At 37.9% G+C, this 22,988-nt stretch overlaps 1 protein-coding gene across 1 annotated transcript; it reads left to right on the plus strand.

The window, feature by feature from the left end:
• Positions 1-1,175: 1,175 nt before the first annotated feature.
• CD69 (CD69 molecule) lies at positions 1,176-9,531 on the plus strand. The gene is made up of 5 exons (XM_017519011.2): positions 1,176-1,335; positions 5,305-5,427; positions 6,453-6,652; positions 7,292-7,395; positions 8,432-9,531. The coding sequence occupies exons 1-5, from the start codon at positions 1,272-1,274 to the stop codon at positions 8,538-8,540; spliced, it is 600 nt and encodes a 199-aa protein (XP_017374500.1). The 5' UTR covers positions 1,176-1,271; the 3' UTR covers positions 8,541-9,531.
• The last annotated feature ends 13,457 nt before the right edge of the window (positions 9,532-22,988 follow it).

The following is a 22,988-nucleotide window of genomic DNA, read 5'->3' on the forward strand; positions in this document are numbered from 1 at the left end:
GTTTCTGGCTGCCATGTGAAAAAGGTACTAAGAAATTAACTGAAAAATAGAACGGAAGCAAAGGGAGCCTTTAGGGTCAACATGTACCTCTTTGTGTATCAGATAGACAAATGCATCTAATGGTCCAACTAACTTCCAACCACTTATGCATAAAATTTGCATCAAGACTTTATTCCGAAAGCAGAATGTCTTTATTCTAAAGGAATGATATTAGTAATAAAATTTTGGGCACCAAGATTATTAACCAGAGTGGTATTTTGATTTCACTCCTTAAATCACCATACATAGCACTCTGTATTTATCTTGTGTTGACTGTTATTACTTATCCGAATGAGACTGATACCACAGCAGTATTTTTAAATAATAATTGTGCTTCAAATGACTGAAGTCTCAGAGGTATCTGAAGAGAACGACGTAGACCAGAGGGGAAGAATTGAAGAAGATGTTACCAAGGTAAAATAAAAGCAGTTTAAATGTCAGTAAATAATGACAAGAAAATTAGCAGGAGATAAATGAAACAGATCATTTAAGATAAACAGTTTTACAGCATAGCAAGGAAGTTCCAAACCACAAGCTTTCTGTTTCCTGCATTAAAACAACTTCTTACTAGATGGTACATCTAGTCCCCAGGGAAGAGCTGAATGACACACTCAAAAACCAATTCGTAGCTTTCTAATAAATAAATAAAACTCTTCCAGGCTGGAGAGAGATCCATGAACACAGAGATCTTAAAATTCATATTCAGTAATAAATCCTGTGGTTCCAGACAGTGCTAGATGCATAGGGGGTGTTCAGTAAGCATCAGTTAAATGTATGAATAAACGAATGAACGGGATTCCTGGAAAATACTACACTCTCTTTCCCCAAATTATTTTCATCTCAAAGACAGGACTCTCTAACTTTTACTCTTTTCTTAGATTATGCTGTCTCCTAAACTATTTTTGTTTTCCAGAAATTTAAGGAAGGATGTCTCAGAGTCGGAAAATCCCACTTGCCCCCTTACAGTTGTGAGAAAGCACATTTCAGACAACAGGGAAAACCCATATTTCACCACAACAACACGCTGTACATTGTCTGGGCCGCTGAAGCATAAATTAAAGAGAAATAATGTAGTCAAGCAAGCAGGCAGTAAGAGGAAGGGGGCGGAGACACCATCAGGGCGTATAAATTCTGAGATGCCTCAGCATCTCAGAGACTGAACAAGAGCTCCAGCAGACTTTCACTGTAGATCAGCGTGACCTCAGATTAACTAAGGAATCTTGAGAATAAAGATGAGCTCTGAAAATTGTTTCATAACAGAGAACAGCTCTTTGCATCCGGAGAGTGGACAAGAAAGTAAGTTGGATCTGATTTCGCATATACTCTATAATATCTCTACATATGACACATAATAATAGTTACAGAAGATATACTGGTAAGCTCTCTATATATGATATCTAATAGTAGAGAAAATATACTGGTAATCTCTATATATGTGATATATAATGGTTGTTAGGGAAGAAAGTGAGGCTTTGTCTTTTAGAGAAGACAGGTTCTACTTCAGGGAAAAGGTGAATCCCTCTTTATGTATAAGGAGCTCTAATACCTGAGATGAGAGAAAGCTGCAAAAATGAAGATCTTTAAAGATCGTTCTCTTTGCTTCAGTTTATATTATCTCAGTGTTTAGATTTAATTAGAAAACTTCCTGCTCTAGCCCAGTTAGGCTCCATCATTTTCCATATCCATCTGTACGTTCTCCAGAAAGTGCTGTCTATGAAAAATTCTATTTTCCACATAAGCAATTACAGTGTTTGCCTTCCCTTGCATCTTTATCTGCTTTCAGTGTACCTTATCCCATGGTCTCATGATAGCTTCTAGTTGCTGGAAATGTGCAAGTTTGCCATCTTTGAGAGAATTGCTATATAAGCAGCTAACATTTTACAGTGTCCATTTGTAATTTACTAAAAGAATGTCACAAAAGGATTCCTGAAAACACAATTTATAGGTCATTTTCCCTCCATTTCATCCTTCTGTTTAACCCTTCCAATTTCTGGCTTCAAAGTCTATGTGACTTAGAATATTTTTCTTCCTTTCCTTTGTTTCTCATCAAAATATAGTCATCTTAGAAATTTTCCTCTCTTCTATTTGTTTATTACATCCACGTATCTGGTTTATTTCCTATTACTGTGATTTTGTCTATTATTTTTCTACACCTTATTTCTGTAAAATTTCTTTTTTTCCATTTATTCCTCTTTCTCCTTAATTAATGAGGTACCCTAAAGCACTAGCACTTAGTAATTAGACTTTACTTGTCATCAAGAGCTAGCCAGTAACAAATGGATATGTTAGAAACAGCAAAACTAAAACAATCTTGTAGAAAGGGATTATTTTCTAATCATGTGTCTACTATATTAGTTTCCTTCCGAAAAACATCAATTACTTCTTCTGAATCCATCCTGTGTCTAAGAACATAAAATTTCATGTGGGTAACAAGTGCAAAGCATGCAAAGTTTCAGGTAATCAGGTGAGCCATTAGTTATGACCCAGTTGCACTGCCAAAAAGAAATAATAATAATAATAATTAATAAATAGAGAGCATAGCTGAAAGAAAGACCTAATGCAGAAATTCTTAACTTTTCCTGTTTCAACTTTCTGTTGAATGTTTAATTTAGGCTGCCCTAGTAAGGTGCTTTGTTAGCATGAAGAATTGCTGGATGTCACCCTTGGATGATTCAATAGGTAGCAAATTGGGTTTATTTTCAACTTCTCTATTAATGTGCAGGACCTAAAATCAAAGCAAAAGTGTGCTGTTGGGGAAAATGTTTTGTCACCTAGGAGATAGGTGTTACTGTGGGTAATACTAGCCCTCGTTAATGGGAATAAAGTATCATCTGAGAGTTATCTCAAAGCTTTCTCCCTAGTGAGACCCTGGATCCCACGGGTTATTAGGGTGTGTTAGTGCTGGCTGAGGAGACAGAGCTGTTGTAGTACTGAGTTCAAGCAGCACGACTGACTCTCACATAGCACGAAGTGAAACTAGACAGAGCTCCGAACTTGCTACCTTAAGTAGCAAAGGCTGCTTCTGATGATGATTCTATACAGGTGAAAAAAGGAAAATTTGCTTTGAGAAGCTAGAAAATTGAGCTACATAGCAGTGATGTAAAGGCATCTTCTGAAAAATCTGAGTGCAGATCTGTGATGGGAAAAATAACTTCCAGATAAAGCAAAAGTTGATGTTGACACCAGTACCCAGTAAATTGCTAAGAAAGAAAGGCAACATCTCTTGGTCCAGTTTAACTTTAGATAAATGTTTAAAGGGTAAAAATATGTGGATTTCAACATACATATTATGTAAATTTTTCTTAAGTTATGAAAATCATCCATGCTGAAAAAAGGAACTTTTTTTATTTTGAAGCTGTTTTGCATTGTCAGTTACTCAAGTAGCCATTTTACATTTTGGTTTTTGAGAATATAACAGGGACCTGTGTACTTCTCGGGGGCCACATTTTAAGAATCCTGACAGCTTATCATGCAAAATTAAAATCCAAAATCTAAGTCACAAAATTCTCTTTCTCTTTCCTCAGTTATTTACTTATACTGCAGAACAGATATCCTTCTAGAGTTTTTTGTGACTATCAGTTATCATTAACATCATATTCCTATTCTAAATCCTTCCACAGAAACATTACTAGTTGGAGAAAAAAAAAAGCCTTTTACTTTGTTTAACCACTGTACAGAGAGTAAATGAAAAAACTTTCACTGAATATTTGCTCTATAATACTGTTAAATGTCCTCTATTATTTTAACATCTTTTGAAAACATCAAACATTTCACTGTTCATTCACACATCATTTTAAATGGAGGTTTAGTTTACATACAATGAATGCACAGCTCGTAGGTGTATAGTTTAATGAGTCACGACAATTGTGGAACCACAAGACCAGTCCGCATTTGAATATTTCCATGAGCCCAGACAGTTTGCCCTATATCCCACTTCAGTTAAATTACCTTACCTCCACACAAAAAGGCAACTACTGTTCCAATTTCTGTCACCAGAGCTTAGGTACACTATCAATTAATTTTATATAAATGGAAACATTTATTATACAATCTTTTGTGGCTGGATGTTTTTCACTCAAAATTATTTATTTATTTTTTTGGAGATTCGGTCATTTTGTTGCATGTATCAGTTGTTTTATTTTAAACTGCTGAGCAGAACTTCCTTGTGTGGATATGCCATAATTTGTTTATTCATTCTCCTGTGGATGAGTATTTCAGTTATTTCTGGAATTCGGCTCTTAAGAATAAAGCTGGTAGGAACATTCTCGCACAAGGCATTTTGAGAACATGTTTTCATTTTTCTCGAGGATATACATAGGAGTAGATTTGTTGAGTCATAGAAAAGGCATATATTTAATTTTATAAGAAACAGTTTCCAAAGTGTTTTTCCAATTTACTCTTCCACTAATAATATCTGAAAATTCCAATTCCAACTTCACCAAAAAACACTGTCGTATTTAAAAGTCTTTCAGTCATTTAAATGTTAGATATTTATCAATTCAATATTTTACTTTATGATATTATCCATGTTTATCCCATTTATATCATTTCTCTCCAACAGTAACTCCAGGGAAGTTAAGGAATTATGCTAGATTTTTTTTTTTTTTTTTTGAGACAGGGTCTCACTTTGTCACCCAGGTTAGAGTGCTGTGGCACAATCTCAGCTCACTGCAACTTCTGCCTCCCAGGCTAAAGCAATCCTCCTACCTCAAATTCCCAAGTAGCTGGGGGGACCACAGGTGCAAGCCACAATGACCAGCTAATTTTTTGTATCTTTGGTGAAGACAGAGTTTCACCATGTCGCTCAAGATGGTCTTGAACTCCTGAGCTCAGGTAATCTATCCGGCCACCTCAGCCTCCCGAAATGCTGAGACTACAGGTGTGAGCCACCACACCCTCAAATTTTTTAATGTATTTTCTAGGGCACGTGGATATTTAATAAATGTTCTTGTCATGATTGAAACAATAGACTGATTATATACTTAGAATTTTCATAGCTATTAAGTGTATAAACTGTATGTGCCAGGTAAATATTTTGGGGAGATATTTTATGATCTCATCATTTTCTATTTCAAGTCAACAAGAGACTATTCAAATTCACTCAAAATTGCGGGAAAAATACCTTAGAAATTTGTATAAGGATATAGGGAAATTTCATATAAGGAGATGGGAAATACTAAATTTAAATGCCTCAAAATAATATCACATGTTAATATAGTACTTCTATAGACTGTCTGAACTAATCATCAACTTTCTCCCTTCCAGATGATGCCAACAGTCCCCGTTTTTCAACACAGCGTGAAGGGTTCTTCCAAGTTCCTGTCCTATGTGCTGTAGTGAATGTGGTCTTCATCACCATTTTAATCATAACCCTCATTGCCTTATCAGGTGCGTCTGTATGTCAATTCTTTTAAAGCCTCCTAGCTGCAGCATTCATGCCCAGCTGAAATCAATATTAGTTTGGTCTAGCTAATCAGAAATTGTAGCTAATTTAGAATTACCCCATATAGCATATATGGCCAATTTCCTAGTCAATACTAAACATAATTCCACATTCCTTGAATGATTAACGTAATACTTTTATAAGTATTAAAAGTATCTATGATTTATGTATTACTATAGAATAAAATTGCGTTTGAAAAGATGTTTACATCTAAAATGAAGGCAGCTGATTTGAATTCTGAATAAATAACTATTTAGCTAGAAAAAAATGTGAACTTCACATCCATTGATTATGGGGAAAAAAATCATATCTAACACCATAGATTAATCAGGAAGTGACCAAAATTCTGTGTTTTTTCTCAAAGGCCACAGAATGGTAGTTATGAATAATTAAGACTATATTTTAAAGTTCCCAGAGAGTTGGTAATGATATGCTATTCAATACCTACAGCTATACCAAGATATATTTGTGTCTTTTACAAATGAGAACGTTTACTATTTTTTGAGATACTCTCAGTCATACCTCTTTCTGTATTGTGAATTAGTTCCCTAAAAGTCACTCTCTCCATTTTTCCAACTTTGTGCTATAAATACTGCATCTGCAAATACCTCCACCTCTGCATTCAGATTCAAAACCATATTTGAAATTTATAATGCACTTTACCTTTTTTAGTTCAAAAAACTATCTATTCCAAATTTTCAGAATTTTTCTATATTTCTGTTATTTTCTGACATTATGGCCAAAGGTACACCCCTTATCCTCATACCCCCATCCAATAATGATTAGGCACAATGGAGGATTCGATATGTCCCTCAGAACTTTCTTCTTATCTTTTTCAGAATTCTCCTTTTTGGCTTTCATCCTCTGCTTTATCACCACTGAGCACCACATAGCACTCCTGGGCTAGCTTTGCATGCTATGGGTATTTGGTTTCTTTTGTTACTAAAACAAAGCATTTTTCTGTTCACAGTGGGAAAATACAATTGTCCAGGTCAATACACATTCTCAGTGCCATCAGACAGCAATGCTTCTTCATGCCCGGATGACTGGGTTGGCTACCAGAGGAAATGCTACTTTATTTCCACTGCAAAGAAGAGCTGGACTTCTGCCCAAAATGCTTGTTCTGAACGTGGTGCTACTCTTGCTGTCATTGATTCTGAAAAGGACATGGTAAGAATAAAAAAGAGATAAAATATTATTATTTTAATTCACGTGGCTAATCACTGGTTTCCTTCTAAGTGAAAAAACACTGTACCTACCATAGTTGTAGAAAAATGTCATCTGAGAGAGCCATGTGATCAGCCTGAGGTCAAAATGAAATTAGTCTTTTTTTTGAGATGGAGTTTCACACTAATTGCCCAGTCTGGAGTGCAATGGCACGACCTCAGCTCACCACAACCTCCACCTTCTGGGTTCAAGCAATTCTCCTGCCTCAGCCTCTTGAGTAACTGTAATTACAGGCATGTGCTGCCATGCCTGGCTAATTTATTGTATTTTTAATAAATGCAGGGTTTCTCCATGTTGGTCAGGCTGGTCTCGAACTCCACACCTCAGGGGATCTGCTCACCTCGGCCTCCCAATGTGCTGGGATTACAGACATAAGCCACCGAGCCCAGCCTAATTCCATCTTTTAATTTCATTTGATTGCTTAGCTTCAAAGACCAGAAATCCAAATAAGCTGATGCTATATCAAATAAGTAAATGGTCAGATGAGCTGTCATGCCTCAAGTTGCAACTTTTGAGAAACAGGATTTAGTATCTACTTCCAAAAGGTGTTTAATGTAACAACTCATTTGTGCTTTTTTAAAGAACTTTCTAAAACGATATGCAGGTAGAGGTGAACACTGGGTTGGACTGAAAAAGGAACCTGGTCAGACATGGAAGTGGTCAAATGGCAAAGAATTTAACAACTGGTAAGTCTCCAGAAGTCTCTTTATTCTCACCAAGGTAGCGTGTCAGGAAAATCATTTTCCTTTTCTCCTTTCAAAGCACTTTAGATACAAAGGCTGAGCTCTTCAAGAGCTCCAACAAGCTCTTCTGAATGTGTATACTCTGGAATTCTTTAAAGACAGCCTTTATTATTATTCCTTTTTCTTTATCTACACTTATAATTCATAAAATAAATGCTTATACTAATTCTTCTCAGCAAACTATAATGTGAGTTAAAGATCTACTTGATTTGGAAATATTCCAATAATTATCATGATGCAACAAAACCCCATTTTTGTGTTGCATTTAGACTTTACTAATGAGATAGTTGTTGGAAAATAAATCCCTCTTACTATTTCTCAGTTTTCATCTCCACAGAATAAAGAACATTTTCAATGCCTAATTAAGAGTTTCTATAGAGCTGAAAGAAAATTTGTCCCAGAATTAAAGATACTCTATTTTCATTACCTTTAGTTAAAATATGTTTAATGTTTGAAGATCATTTTATAAGTTTGTTGTTGATCTTGGCATCCAAAAGTCAGAGTTGAATACATTTCCAACTATCATAATATTTTTATGATAATTACTGATAAGGTATCAAGATTAAAGTTCAGATCTCTAGAAAAGGGATTCCTAATATTTGTCCTATGATTCCATATCCACAGATGGGCAACAGGTGCCGTAAAACCCCTACAGCTGTATGCACTAGTGTGCTTGGCTGCTGCATGCATATAATTTTGTGAAATTATTTATTGAAAAATCTATGAACTCAAAAACGTCCAAGAATCACTTCTCTGGTGCCATGCCAACCAAACAAATGATGCGCTTTCCTCTTATCTCCATATGTTTTCTCCACATGCTATTTCTTTCAGTTCTTTTCCATTGTCTCTACAGATTAGTCTATGATTACTTGACTTATGTATCCTACTAAGAATTTAAAAGAAGCAGAGGTCACCATCATAAGGGTCATTCTCATGTAACTGAGTGAAAATAATTCTAAGTTTCTTTATTTTTTGACAGGTTCAACTTTACAGGGTCTGAGAAGTGTGTTTTTCTGAAAAACACAGAGGTCAGCAGCATGGAATGTGAGAAGAATTTACACTGGATCTGTAACAAACCTTATAAATAATAAGGAAACATATCTACTTATTGACCATTATAGGGTGGAACTCAAGGAAATCTGTGTCAATTGATGCTGCTCTGTGTTTCCAAGTTTTCCATACAGACTTTGTCAAAAAAATTTTGAACTATCTTGGGAATTTTCTTCCAAACAGAACTGTGGAAAAAAGGAAGAAATTTCAGGAAAATCTGCATTGTGGATTCTTATTGCCATGCGCTGAAAGCATCACAGGTTGACTGATAATCATGCCCATGAATAAGAAGAATGACTATGAAACCTTTTGGATGCACTTTATATTGTTTTGAATCCAGAAATAATGAAACAACTAGGCATTGACTTATTATTTATTGCTGACTGACTACCAGCATTTGAGAGTGAGAGCCCTTCGTGCATTTGATCTATTGGAAGGAGTTAGATGTTGGTACTAAATACTGAATGTAAACAAAGGAATTATGGCTGGTAACAGAGGTATTTAAACTAATTGAATCTCTTAAGCTCAGAGAGCATTTATAAATGGAGAAATGCTTATGAAACTAAGAGTTATAATACTTCTCTCTTTTTAGAGAATTTTGCCAATTTGCTTTGTAATTTTTTTCCCCACAAAGAATGGGATGATTATCTATTTATTTTTTTACTTCCTCAGTTGTAGACTGATCCTTTTCAATGGTACATATTTCTTTGCCTTTACAACTTTTTATACAGTGTTTTCCAGAGAAAAGACAAAAGCAAAGAATATGAGGAATATTTGTAAAACAGAGAAAAGTGTTGGAAAACGTGCAATATGTGATGTGGCAAATTTCTATCAGGAAATATTCTGTAATGTTCAAACCTAGAATAATACTAGTCTTATAATAGGGTTGTGACTTTCCTAATCAATTCTATTATGTGCAATACTTCATTTAAAGTATTTTAATGTGCAATAAAATGTATTTGTTTGTATTTTGTGTTCAGTACAATTATAAGCTGTTTTTATGTATGTGAAAATAAAACTGGAATAAACGATGGTTTCCAAGAAAGTTCATTCCTTCAAAATACATTAAAAAGTATATGCTTTATAAGAAAGCAGAAAACAGAGTACTAGGACTTTAAAAAAGTTCCATCAAGAGTAAAACCTTAGTTTTATAATAGCTTAAAGATTTCAAATTGTTTTCATATACGTATATGTTAAAGGATATATGTGTCCATATCCATTTTTCTGTATATACCAGATGCTTAGTAATTACTCCTCATAGTCAATGCTGAAACTATCTTGTTCAATTCTGAGGTGCTATATATACTTTGGTTAGTTACACAAAATAATTCAATGCATAGAAATAAGATATAATATTCATGGGATATTTCAATCAGCAAAAAACTTGATGATATAGTTTGGATGTGTGTCCCTGCCCAAATCACATGTTGCATTGCAATCCCCATGGTTGCAGGTAGGACCTGGTGGGAGGTGATTGGATCATGGGAGTGAATTCCTTGTACCTGTGAGTAAATTCTCAGGAGATCTGGTCTTTTAAAAGTGTGTGGCACCAACCAGGTCTGGTGGCTCACAACTGTAATCCCAACAATTTGGGAGGCCAAGGAGGGTGGATCACGAGGTCAGGAGTTGAAGACTAGCCTGGCCAAAATGGTGAAACCCCATCTCTACTAAAAATACAAACAAACAAAAAAAAATTTAGCCGGACCTAGTGGCAGGCGCCTGTAATCCCAGCTGCTCCAGAGGCTGAGGCAGAGAATTACTTGAACCTGGGAGGCAGAGGTTGCAGTGAGCTGAAATCGTGCCATTGCACTCCAGCCTGGATGGAGTGCAATGGCGCGACAGGGTGAGGCTCCCTTTCAAAAAAAAAAGTATCCACCTTTCTCTCGCTCTCTCTCTCTCTCTCCTGCGTTTCTCTCTCTATCTCTCCTGCTTTCTCCATGTGGCATGCCTGCTCCCACTTCGCCTTCCACCATCAGTAAAAGCTCCCTAAGGCCTCTGCAGACGCTGAGCAGTGTCTGCATTATGCTTGTAAAAACTGCAGAAACTTAAGCCAATTAAGCCTCTTTTCTTTATGAATTACCCAGTCTCAGATTTTTTTACACCAATGCAAGAATGGCCTAATAGACTCGATTATCTTCAAACTTGTTTTATAAATGTAATTTGCCATATACTACTCTACATGTTGGAAATGTATGATATGTATGGTATCTTTAAACTGTTGACAAATGGCAAACAGAAATGTGGATTTCCGACACTGCTTAGTGAAAAACAATGACCTCTGTACTCCTTAGTTCCCACAGCTGTGGGAAAAAATGATGAAACAAGTGGCCTCCTAGCTCTAATATTTTATCACTAACAACAATCCACTCCCGAGTCCTCTTAGAAAACAGTGTCTTGTGAGTCATGTTTTAGTTATAACATATGTTTCATGTGCGTAAATCAAATCAAACTATGAAAATTGAGAGTAAGCTTAAAAATATCATTTCAATATTAGTACGATCCAGTTTTTGAGTCACTGAATACTGACTATAGCACCTAACAATTCAGTGATATTTTACCATTTTTGAAAATAATTTTATTGAACCCATATAATTATGTGAAATGAGCAGCTGACGTATTTCCCTTGCCAGAGCAAGAAGTTGAAATTATGCTGAAAAAGCAAAGCAAAACACAGATTACTGTTTTTAGACATATTTTGAAGTTATTTATATTCTTAAGGAAAACTGTTTTCTTTCAATAGATAAAAAATATAGAATTCTTAAAAGGAATAATTTTATTATTTAAAGTGTGATTCTACTTGCTAGTGACCGATTACGAATATAAAAAATGATTTTGTCTCAAGAACCCTCCTGCCCCGGGCGAAGTCCCTGTTACAAAAGTTGCGGTGCCATCTAGTGGCTTTATGAGGTTACTGCACCTCTGCTTTTAGTGTACTGCCAAGTGTCCACGTGGGGCTTGGAGCTGTTCAGGGCGAGGCAAGGAGACCAGAACGCCCAAGTTTCATCTCCACCACTCGCGGGGTGACTAGCTATTTTATCAGAAATCGCTCAAAATTCAGCTTAAATTAGTTAGTACATAAGAACAAACTTGAAACATTATCTGGCTCCTAGTACACCTTAGGCATGTATTAAGCATTCATCATGATTATTATAAATGGAAACACCATGTCTTCAAACTTCCAGTATTGGCGTAAAGCAGGGTTTCTACACATGCCTGTTTCTACATAATAGATCTTATTTAGATTTTTTTTTTTGGAAAGCCTTTTTAAAATTCCATTTGACAGGTGATTATTAAGCACCTACTACTGTGGTGGACACGAGAGTTAAAATACTGAGCAAATTCCACATGGCAACTGGCCTTGTTGGAATTCATGGTCTATTTGTAAAACAAACAAGAAGGTGAATTCATATGGTGTGGTTATAACAGGAAAAATGTAAAGTGCTGTGGAAGCGTATCAAAGATATACTCCTGTATTCAAACCTTTAGCTAATTATCAAAATTTTAACTCCGTAAGCTACATTCATCTTGGATAGTTACATAAATATGTGTAAAATAAAACTATCAGTTACCCATGTTTTGCTTGTTTTTTCAGCACAATTTCAACTTCTTCCTCTGGAAAAGGGAATATGTCAGCTGCACATTTCACATAATTATAGAGATTCAATAAAACTATTTTTAAAAAGGCTAAAATGCCATTGAACTGTTAGGTGCTATAGTCAGTATTCAACTATTTAAAAACTGCATGACACTAATATAGAAATCTTTTTAAGCTTGCTGTCAACTTTCCTAATTTTGTTAGATTTTTATACATGAAAATTTATTATAACTGATATTAAAACATAAATGATTTTCAGGGAAAAATGTTGGAAAATATATGACCAGTAAGATTGCTGGTGATGGTATAAACTGGTCTCATTTAACCTTTGGAAAGAAGCTTAACAACACTTATTGTGGAGGGAGGGAGATTTTAAAGAAATAATCTTGGATGTGCAAGACATAACCACAAAAATGTTTATCAGTGAGATATTTCTAGTAGTGAAGAATCAGAAGCTACCTAATTGTCCAAAACCAAAGATTCAGTTAAATAAATATAATTATCCTACATGATGAAATGCTATCCCAACATTAAAAAAATGAAGAAAATTTATGTATATGAAAGAATACTCAAACCATTATTGCTGCCAGTTTAAAATAATATATATGATAGGATTATTTTCTGTTCGATATTAAATATATGAAACATGTTTTCTATTTCTATATGCTGACAAAAGTACAACCACTAAGGTAAATACAGTGGTTTTCCCTGAGAAGTAGGAATATAGGAAGTATTTATTTTCTTTATGTTTTTCTATAATTTTGGATCCTCCTTCCCTCCCTCCCTCCCTCCTTCCTTCCTTCCTTCTTTCCTTCCTTCCTTCCTTCCTCCTTCCTCCTTCCTCCTTCCTTCCTTCCTTCCTTCCCTCTTTCCTTCCTTCCTTCCTTTTCTTTCCAAGTCTCACTCTGTCTCCCAGGCTGGAGTGCAGTGGTGCAATGTCAGCTTACTGCAGCCTCTGCCTCCCCGTTTCAAGTGATTCTCCTGCCTCAGCCTCCTAATTAGCTGACATTACAGGCTCATGCCACCACTCCCGGCTAATTTTTGTATTTTTAGTAGAGAAGGGGTTTCGCCACGTTGGCCAGGCTGGTCTCAAACTCTCGACCTCAGGAGATCTGCCACTGCCAGCCCTGGCGTCCCAAAGTGCTGGGATTACCTACATGAGTCACCACACCAGGCCAATTTTGAATTTTCCTATAATGAAGTTATTTTATTCTTAAGAAAAAGTGTTTTCTTTAAATAGATACAACTATATAATTCTTAAAGGGAATAATTTTATTATGTAAAGCATGACTCTACTTTCTAGTGGCCAATTACAAATATAAAAAATGAGTTTATTTCTTTTCTTAAATTTTTTTATATTATACTTTAAGTTCTGGGGTACACGTGCAGAACATGCAGGTGTGTTACATAAGTAAATTCGTGCCATGGTGGTTTGCTGCACCTTTCAACCCATCATCTACATTAGATATTTCTCCTAATGCTATCCCTCTCTTAGGCCCCCAACCTCCAACAGGCCCCTGTGTGTGATGTTCCCCAACCTGTGTCCATGTGTTCTCATTATTCAACTCCCGCTTATGAGTGAAAACATGCAATATTGGTTTTCTGTTCCTGGTGTTAGTTTGCTGAGAATGATGGTTTCCAGCTTCATCCACGTCCCTGCAAAGGACATAAACTCATCCTTTTTTATGGCTGCATAGTATTCCATAGTATGTATATGCCACATTTTCTTTATCCAGTCTATCATTTATGGGGATTTGGGTGGTTCCAAGTCTCTGCTATTGTAAATAGGGCTGCAATAAACATATATGTGGGCAAGACTCAAGGATCTCAAAGTTCGGAGGCTGAGCTTCACCTCATTTCTGCAGCAGGCCCTGCCTGTGAAGAGTGTCAGATAAGATGCCCGCATCTTAGAAGGCCTAGATTCGCAGCTACACTAGTGGAAGCCGAGGCAGGCAGATCACTTGGGGTCAAGAGTTTGAGACCAGCCTGGCCAACGTGGCAAAGCCCCGTCTCTACTGCAAATACAAAAGAGTCGACCGAGCCTGGTGATGCACACCTGTGGTCCCAGCTGCTTGGGAGGCTGAGGCGGAAGAGCGGCTTGAGCCTGGGAGACAGAGGTTGCAGTGAGCTGAGATTGCGCCACTGCACTCCAGCCTGGGTGACAGAAGAAAAACAGCAACAAAAGCTTCTTTTATATCTCAAGGGTCCAGAGAGAACCATCAAAGTGTGAGGTGTGAGAGAGATGTTGGTGCTTCTCCGCTGTCTGTGCCGCCTTGTCTGCCAGGAATAGTAATAATTGACAGGGAGCTGACTGTGTGTCGGATATGGTATACAGTTCTATACCCAGATTGTGTTAATTGTGAAATTCTCACTTCAACCTGTGAAATGCAAAGTATTCTGGCAAATGTTAAAGATGGTAAGGCAGACTTTATTCCTGGGATCATGGCCATTGGTATTGGGATCACTGCACGTGGAGCTTGCAGAAGAGGGGAGAGAGTAGACCCAACTCTTTCTCTGACAAGGACAAGTGGTTTATAGCCATGGAGTGGGTGGCGGTCAGTGGTTAGAAAATAACTGAGAAGGAACATTGAGGATAAGGGGGTTTCTGGCTAAACCAACTTGATGGGATACTTGTAGAAGGCAGGCCAGGGTGATTAGATACCAAGGGCAGAGGATTTTTTTTTTTTTTTTTTTTTTGATGATATTTTATTTTATTTTATTGAGACGGAGTTTCACTCTTGTTGCCCAGGCTGGTGTGCAATGGTGTGATCGGCTCACTGCAATTTCCGCCTTCCAGGTTCAGGTTGTTCTCAGCTTCCCAAGTAGCTGGGGTGACGGGCACCCACCACCACGCCTGGATGATTTTTGTATTTTTAGTGGAGACGAGGTTTCACCGTGTTGGCCGGCCTGGTCTCAAACTCCTGACCTTGGGTAGTCTGCTCGTCTCGGTCTCTCAAAGTGCTGGGATTACAGGTGTGAGCCACCGCTCCTGGCTGAAAATGTTTGTTTGTTAGTAAGATTCTTGATTAAAATGGATTCTACAAAGCCAGAGAAGGACCCCAAGTTCAGGCCCAGTCAAGCTGAGGACTCAGAGAAGCCTAACTAAAGTTTCAATCAAAGGACAGAGTCTTTGTCAAACTCTGTGAGATGAACAGTATTATTCCCATTTTATAGATTAGTAAACTGAGGCACAAAGATGAGTCAAGTTTGCACAGTTGGCAAATGGTGGAGAATTTAAACCTATGGAATAGGAGTTGATGCTATATCTAACATGCCTGTTATTGACATGTCCGTCCAACAACTACCATATAATGACAATTTATGTGTAATACGATGGCCTTAATCATTAAAGACAGATTAGGGCCGGGCTCAAGCCTGTAGTCCCAGCACTGTGGGAGGCCGAGGCGGGTGGATCACGAAGTCAAGAGATCGAGACAATCCTGGTCAACATGGTGAAACCCCGTCTCTACTAAAAATACAAAAAATTAGCTGGGCATGGTGGCACGTGCCTGTAATCCCAGCTACTCAGGAGGCTGGGGCAGGAGAATTGCCTGAACCCGGGAGGCGGAGGGTGCGGTGAGCCGAGATCGCGCCATTGCACTCCAGCCTGGGTAACAAGAGCGAAACTCCGTCTCAAAAAAAAAAAAAAAGACAGATTAAACATTAAAAAACATATATGTGCACATGTCTTTATAGCAGAATTATTTATAATCCTTTGGTATACCCAGTAACGGGATTGCTGGGTCAAATGGTATTTCTGGTTCTAGATCCTTGAGGAATTGCCACACTGTCTTCCACAATGGCTGAACTAATTTACACTCCCACCAACAGTGTAAAAGTGTTCCTATTTCTCCACATCCTCTCCAGCATCTGGTGTCTCCTGATTTTTTAATGATCACCTTTCTAACTGACGTGAGGTGGTATCTCATTGTGGTTTTGATTTGCGTTTCTCTAATGACCATTGATGATGAGCTTTTATCATATGTTCGTCGGTCACATAAATGTCTTCTTCTGAGAAGTGTCTGCTCACACCCCTAGCCCACTTTTTTGTGGAGTTGGTTTTTTTTTATAAATTGATTTAAGTTCCTTCTAGATTCTGAATATTAGCCTTTTGTCAAATGGATAGATTGCAGAGATTTTCTCCCATTCTGTAGGTTGCTTGCTCACTCTGTTGATAATTTCTTTTGCTGTGCAGAAGCTCTTTAGTTTAATTAGATCCCATGTGTCAATTTTGGCTTTTGTTGCCATTGCTTTTGGTGTTTTAGTCACAAAGCCTTTGTCCATGCCTATGTCCTGAATGGTACTGCTTAGGTTTTCTTCTAGGGATTTTATGATTTTAGGTCTTATGTTTAAGTCTTTAATCTATCTTGAGTTAATTTTAGTATACACTATAAGGAAGGAGTCTAGTTTCAGTTTTCTGCATATGGCTAGCCAATTTTCCCAACATCATTTATTAAATAGGGAATCCTCTCCCTATTTCTTGTTTTTGTCAGATTTTTCAAAGATCAGATGGTTGTAGACATGTGGCATTATTTCCGAGACCTTTCTTCTGTTCCATTGGTCTATTTATCTGTTTTGGTACCAGTACCATGCTGTTTTTGTAACTGCAGCCTTGTGGTATAGTTTGAAGTCAGGTAGGGTGATGCCTCCAGCTTTGTTCTTTCTGCTTAGGATTGTCTTGGCTATATAAGACCTTTTTTGGTTCCATATAAAATTTAAAGTAGTTTTTTTCTAATTCTGTGAAGAAAGTCAGTGGTAGCTTGATGGAGATAGAGTTGAATCTATAAATTACTTTAGGAAGTATTGCTATTTTCATGATATGATTTTTCCTATCCATCAGCAAGGAATGTTTTTGCATTTGTTTGTGTCCTTTCTTATTCCCTTGAGTAGTGGTTTGTAGTTCTCCGTGAAGAGGTCCTCACATCCCTTGTGAGTTGTATTCCTAGGTATTTTATTCTCTTTGTAGCAATTGTGAATCAGCTTTTACTCAGGATTTGGCTCTCTATTATTGGTGTATAGAAATGCCTGTAATTTTTGCACATGGATTTTGTATCCTGAGACTTTGCTGAAGGTGCTTATCAGCTTAATGAGATTTTGAGCAGCAATGATGGGGTTTTCTAAATACACAGTCATGTCACCTGCACACACAGACAATTTGACTTCCATTCTTCCTATTTGAATACACTTTATTTCCTTCTCTTGCCTGATTGCTTTGGCCAGAACTTCTAATACTCTGTTGAATAGGAGTGGTAAGAGAGAGCATCCTTGTCTTGTGCCAGTTTTCAAAGGGAAAGCTTCCAGCATTTGACCATTCAGTATGAAATTGGCTATGGGTTTCATGTAAACAGCTCTTATTATTTTGAGATACATTTCAATACTTAGTTTATTGAGATCTTTTAGCATGAAGGGGTGTTGAATTTTATTGAAGGCCTTTTCTGCATCTATTGAGATAATCATGTGGTTTTTGTCATTGGTTTTGTTTATGTGATGGATTACATTTATTGATTTGCATATGTTGGACCAGCCTTGCATCCCAGGGGTGAAGCTGACTTCATGTCATTGGATAAACTCTTTGATGTGCTGCTGGATTCGGTTTGCCAGTATAGTATTGAGGATTTTCACATCAATGTTCTTCAGGGATACTGGCCTGAAATTTTGTTGTTGTGTCTCTGCCAGGTTTTGGTATCAGAATGATGCTGGCATCATAAAATGAGTTAGGGAGGAGTCCTTCTTCTGTTGTTTACAATAGTTTCAGAAAAAATGTCATCAGCTCCTCTTTGTACCTCTGGTAGAATTTGGCTATGAATCCATTTGGTCCGGAGCTTTTTTTGGTTGGTAGGCTATAAATCACTGCCTCAATTTCAGAACTTGTTAGTAGTCTATTCAAGGATTTGACTTCTTCCTGGTTTAGTCTTGGGAGGTTGTATGTATCCAGGAATTTACCCATTTCTTCTAGGTTTTCTGGCTTACTTGCATAGAGGTGTTTACAGTGTTCTCTAATGGTAACTTGTATTTCTGTGGGATCCGTGATGATATTCCCTTTATCATTTTTTATTGGGTCTATTTGATTCTTTTCTCTTTTCTTCTCTATTAGTCTAGCTAGTGGTCTATCTATTTTGTTCATCTTTTAAAAAAAACAGCTCCTGGATTCATAGATTTTTTTCAAGGGTTTTTCATGTCTCTATCTCCTTCAGTTCTGCTCTGATCTCAGTTATTTCTTGTCTTCCACTAGCTTTTGAATTTGTTTACTCTTGCTTCTCTAGTTCTTTTAATTGTAATGTTAGGGTGTTGATTTTAGATCTTTCCCAGTTTCTCCTGTAGGTATTTAGGGCTATAAATATCCCTCTAAACACTGCTTTAGCTGTATTCTACAGATTCTGGTACATTGTGTTTTTGTTCTCATTGGTTTCAAAGAATTTCTTGATTTCTGTGTTAATTTCATTTCTTACCCAGTAGTCACTCAGGAGCAGGTTGCTCAGTTACCATGTAATTGTGCAGTTTTGAGTGAATTTCTAATTCTGAGTCTGAGTTCTAATTTGATTGCACAGAGGTCTCAGAGACTATTTGTTATAATATCCATTCTTTTGCATTTGCTGAAAAGTATTTTACTTCCAATTATGTGGTCAATTTTAGAATAAGTGCAATGTGGTGCTGAGAAGAACATATATTCTGTGGATTTGGGGTGAATATTTCTGTAGATGTCTATAGTCTCCCACTATTATTGTGTGGGAGTCTAAGTCTCTTTGTAGATCTCTAAGAACTTGCTTTATAAATCTGGCTGCTCCTGTATTGGGTGCATATATAGTTAGGATAGGTAGCTCTTCTTGTTGCATTGTTCCCTATACCATTATGTAATGCCCTTCTTTGTCTCTTTTGATCTTTGTTGGTTTAAAGTCTGCTTTAGCAGAGACTAGAATTACAATTCCTGCTTTACTCCCTTTTCATTTGCTTGGTAAATATTCGTCCATCCATTTATTTTGAGCCTATGTGTGTTTGTGCATATGCGATGGGTCTCCCAAATACAGCACACCAATGGGTCTGACTCTTTATCCAATTCACCAGTCTGTGTCTTTTAATTGGGGCATTTAGCCAGTTTACATTTCAGGTTAATATTGTTATGTGTGAATTTGATCCTGTCATTATGATGCCAGCTGGTTATTTTGCCCATTAGTTGAGGCAGTTTCTTTATAGTGTTGACTGTCTTTAGAATTTGGTATGTTTTTGCAGTGGCTGGTACCAATTTGTCATTCTGTCTATATTTAGTGCTTCCTTCAGGAGCTCTTTTAAGGCAGGTCTGGTCGTGACAAAATTTTCTCAGCATTCGCTTGTCTGCAAAGGATTTTATTACTCCTTCATTTATGAAGCTTAGTTTTACTGGATAAGAAATTCTGGGTTGAAAATTCTTTAAGAGTGTTGAATATTGGCCCCTACTCTCTTCTGGCTTATAGGGTTTCTGCTGAGAGATCCACTGTTAGTCTGATGGGTTTCCCTTTGTGGGTAACCTGACCTTTCTCTCTGGCTGCCCTTAACATTTTTTCCCTCATTTCAATCTTAGTGAAGCTTATGATTATGTGTCTTGGGGTTGCTCTTCTTGCGGAGTATCTTTGTGGTGTTCTCTGTATTTCCTGAATTTGAATGTTGGCCTGTCTTGCTAGGTTGGGGAAGTTCTCCTGGATAAAATCCTGAAGAGTGTTTTTCAACTTGGTTCCATTCTCCCCATCAGTTTCAGGTACACCAGTCATACATAGGTTTGGTCTTTTCACATAGTCCCATATTTATTGGAGGCTTTGTTTGTTCCTTTTTATTTTTTTTCTCTAGTCTTGTCTTCATGCTTTATTTCATTAAGTTGATCTTCAGTCTCTGATATCCTTTCTTCCACTTGATCCATTTAACTACTGATACTTGTGTATGCTTCACAAAGTTCTTGTCCTATGTTTTTCAGCTCCATCAGGTCATTTATGTTCTTCTCTAAACTGGTAATTCTAGTTAGCAATTCCTCTAACCTTTTTTCAAGGTTCTTGGCTTCCTAGCATTGGGTTAGAACATGCTCCTTTAGCTCAGAGGAACTCGTTATTACTCACCTTCTGAAGCCTGCTTCTGTCAATTCATCAAACTCATTCTTCATCCAGTTTTGTTCCCTTGCTGGAGAGGAGCTGTGATCTTTTGGAGGAGAAGAGGCATTCTGTTTTTAGGAATTTTCACCTTTTTGCACTGGTTTTTCCTCAACTTCATGAATTTATCTACCTTTGGACTTTGATGTTGGTGACCTTCAGATGGGGTTTATGTGTGGATGTCCTTTTTGTTGATGTTGATGCTATTCCTTCCTGTTTGTTAGTTTTTCTTCTAACAGTCATGCCCCTCTGCAGTAGGTCTGCTGGCATTTGCTGGAGGTCCACTCCAGACTCTGTTTGCCTGGGGGTCACCAGTGGAGGCTGCAGAACAGCAAAGATTGCTGCCTGTTCCTTCCTCTGGAAATTTTGTCTCAGAGGGGCACCCCAGCTGGAGCTCTCCTGTATAAGCAGTCTGTCGACCCCTGCTAGGAGGTGTCTCCTAGTCAGGAAGCACAGGGGTCAGGGACCCACTTGTATAGTCAGCCTGTCTCTTAGCAGAGCTTGAGTACTGTTCTGGGAGATCTACTGTTGTCTTCAGAGCTGGCAGGCAGGACCGTTTAATTCTGCTGCAGCTGTGCCTGCAGCCGCCCCTTCCCCCAGGTGCTCTGTCCTAGGGAGATGGGAGTTTGATCCATAAGCCCCTGCCTGGGGCTGCTGCCTTTCTTTCAGAGATACACTGCCCAAAGAGGAGGAATCTAGAGAGGCAGTCTGGCTACAGTGGCTTTGCCAAACTGTGGTGGGCTCTGCCCAGTTCAAACTTCCCGGTGACTTTATTTACACTATGAGAAGAAATCCACCTACTCAAGCCTCAGTAATGATGGATGTCCCTGCCCCCACCAAGCTCAAGCATCCCAGGTTGACTTCAGACTGCTGTTCTGGCAGAGAGAGTTTCAAGCTAGTTGATCTTAGCTTGCTGGGCTCTGTGGGGGTGGGATTCACTGATCTAGATGGCTTGGCTCCCTGGCTTCAGTCCCCTTTCCAGGGCAGTGAAGGGTTCTGTCTCTCTGGCATTCCAGGCGCCACTCGAGCATGAAAATAACCTCCCACAGTTAGCTTGGTGTCTGCCCAAATGTCCGCCCAGTTTTGTGCTTGAAACTCGGGGCCCTGGTGGTGTAGGCACTCAAGGGAATCTCCTGGTCTGCGGTTGCAAAGACCATGGGCAAAGCATAGTATCTGGGCCAGAATGCACTGTTACTCATGCACAGTCCCTCACGGGTTCCTTTGCCTAGGGGAGGGAGTTCCCCAACCCCTTGTGCTTCCAGGGTGAAGCCACACCCCCACCCTGCTTCTGATCACCCTCTGTGGGCTGCACCCACTGTCTAACCAGTCCCAGTGAGATGAGCTGGGTACCTCAGTTGGAAATCCAGAAGTCACTTGCTTTCTGCATTGATCTCACTGAGAGCTGCAGACCGGAGCTGTCCCTATTTGGCCATCTTGCCAGCCACCAAAAAAATGTTTATTTCAAGAACCCTTCCTGCCTCAGTCATAAAGTCCCCTGTTCCAAAATCACTAGAGCGGCAGTGCCATCTAGTGATTGTATGAGATTACTGCACTTCTGTTTTAAATACCTCATTGCCAAAGATCATTAAAAAATAATTTCCTTGTCAGATGGGTAGATTGCAAAAATTTTTCCATTCTGTTGGTTGCCTGCTCGCTCTAATGATTGTTTATTTGGCTGTGCAGAAACTCTTAAGTTTAATTAGATCCCATTTGTCTATTTTGGCTTTTGTTATTGCTTTTGGTGATTTAGTAATGAAGTCCTTGCCTGTAATATTCAGAATCTACAAAGAACTAATAATAAAATATACAAGAAAAAAGAAGCCCATTCAAAAGTGAGTGAAGAATATGAACAGACACTTTTCAAAAGAAGACATTTATGAGGCCAAAAACATATGAAAAAATGCTCATCATCACTGGTCATTAGAGAAATGCAAACCAAAACCACATTGAGATACCATCTCATGCCAGTTAGAATGGCGGTCACTAAAACATCTGGAGACCACAGATGCTGGAGAGGATGTGGAGAAATAGAAACACTTTTAAATTGTTGCTGGGAGTGTAAATTAGTGCAGCCATTGTGGAAGACAGTGTGGCGATTCCTCAATGATCTAGAAATAGAAATTCCATTTGACCCAGAAATCCCATTACTGGGTATATACCCAAAGGACTATAAATCGTTCTACTATAAAGACACTTGGAAATTTTGAAAAAGGAGAAAATGGAAACTCTAGAACTAAAATCCATAGTAACTAAAATTAATTTCACAGAAGAAACAGAAGAAATAACTTTTAATCTGATAATACGTATTCTGAGCATATCCCTGCAAAACAACCAATCAATCTAACAAGTAGACAAATCTGGAACAAACATCACAGTTGATAGCATATTAAAAACTTTCCCTTTGACATTGGGAACAAGAAAGACAAGGTAGTCACTGTTATCACTTCTACTTAACATCATTGCTCATGATGTTAACAGATACAATATGATTTTTAGGTTATAAAAATTTGAAAAGAAAAATATAGCACATATCAACCATGAATATGATTCTGTTTATAGAAAATCCAAGAAAATCTATAGATAAATATTAGAATTAATAAAGGAGTTTATAAGGATACAAATTCAATATAAAAGAATCAGGCTGGGCGTGGTGGCTCACGCCTGTAATCCCAGCACTTTGGGAGGCCAAGGCGGGTGGATCACGAGGTCAAGAGATGGAGACCATCCTGGTCAACATGGTGAAACCCCGTCTCTACTAAAAATACAAAAAATCAGCTGGG

The sequence above is a fragment of the Cebus imitator genome, unplaced genomic scaffold (assembly GCF_001604975.1).
Source record: "Cebus imitator isolate Cc_AM_T3 unplaced genomic scaffold, Cebus_imitator-1.0 Scaffold721, whole genome shotgun sequence".
NCBI lineage: Eukaryota > Metazoa > Chordata > Mammalia > Primates > Cebidae > Cebus > Cebus imitator.

Coding starts and splice junctions, on each gene's coding strand:
- CD69 (XM_017519011.2), top strand. CDS start 1,272: ATGAGCTCTGAAAATTGTTTCATAACAGAGAACAGCTCTTTGCATCCG. Junction 6,653..7,291: donor TTGATTCTGAAAAGGACATG/GTAAGAATAAAA, acceptor GCTTTTTTAAAG/AACTTTCTAAAACGATATGC. Junction 7,396..8,431: donor GGCAAAGAATTTAACAACTG/GTAAGTCTCCAG, acceptor ATTTTTTGACAG/GTTCAACTTTACAGGGTCTG.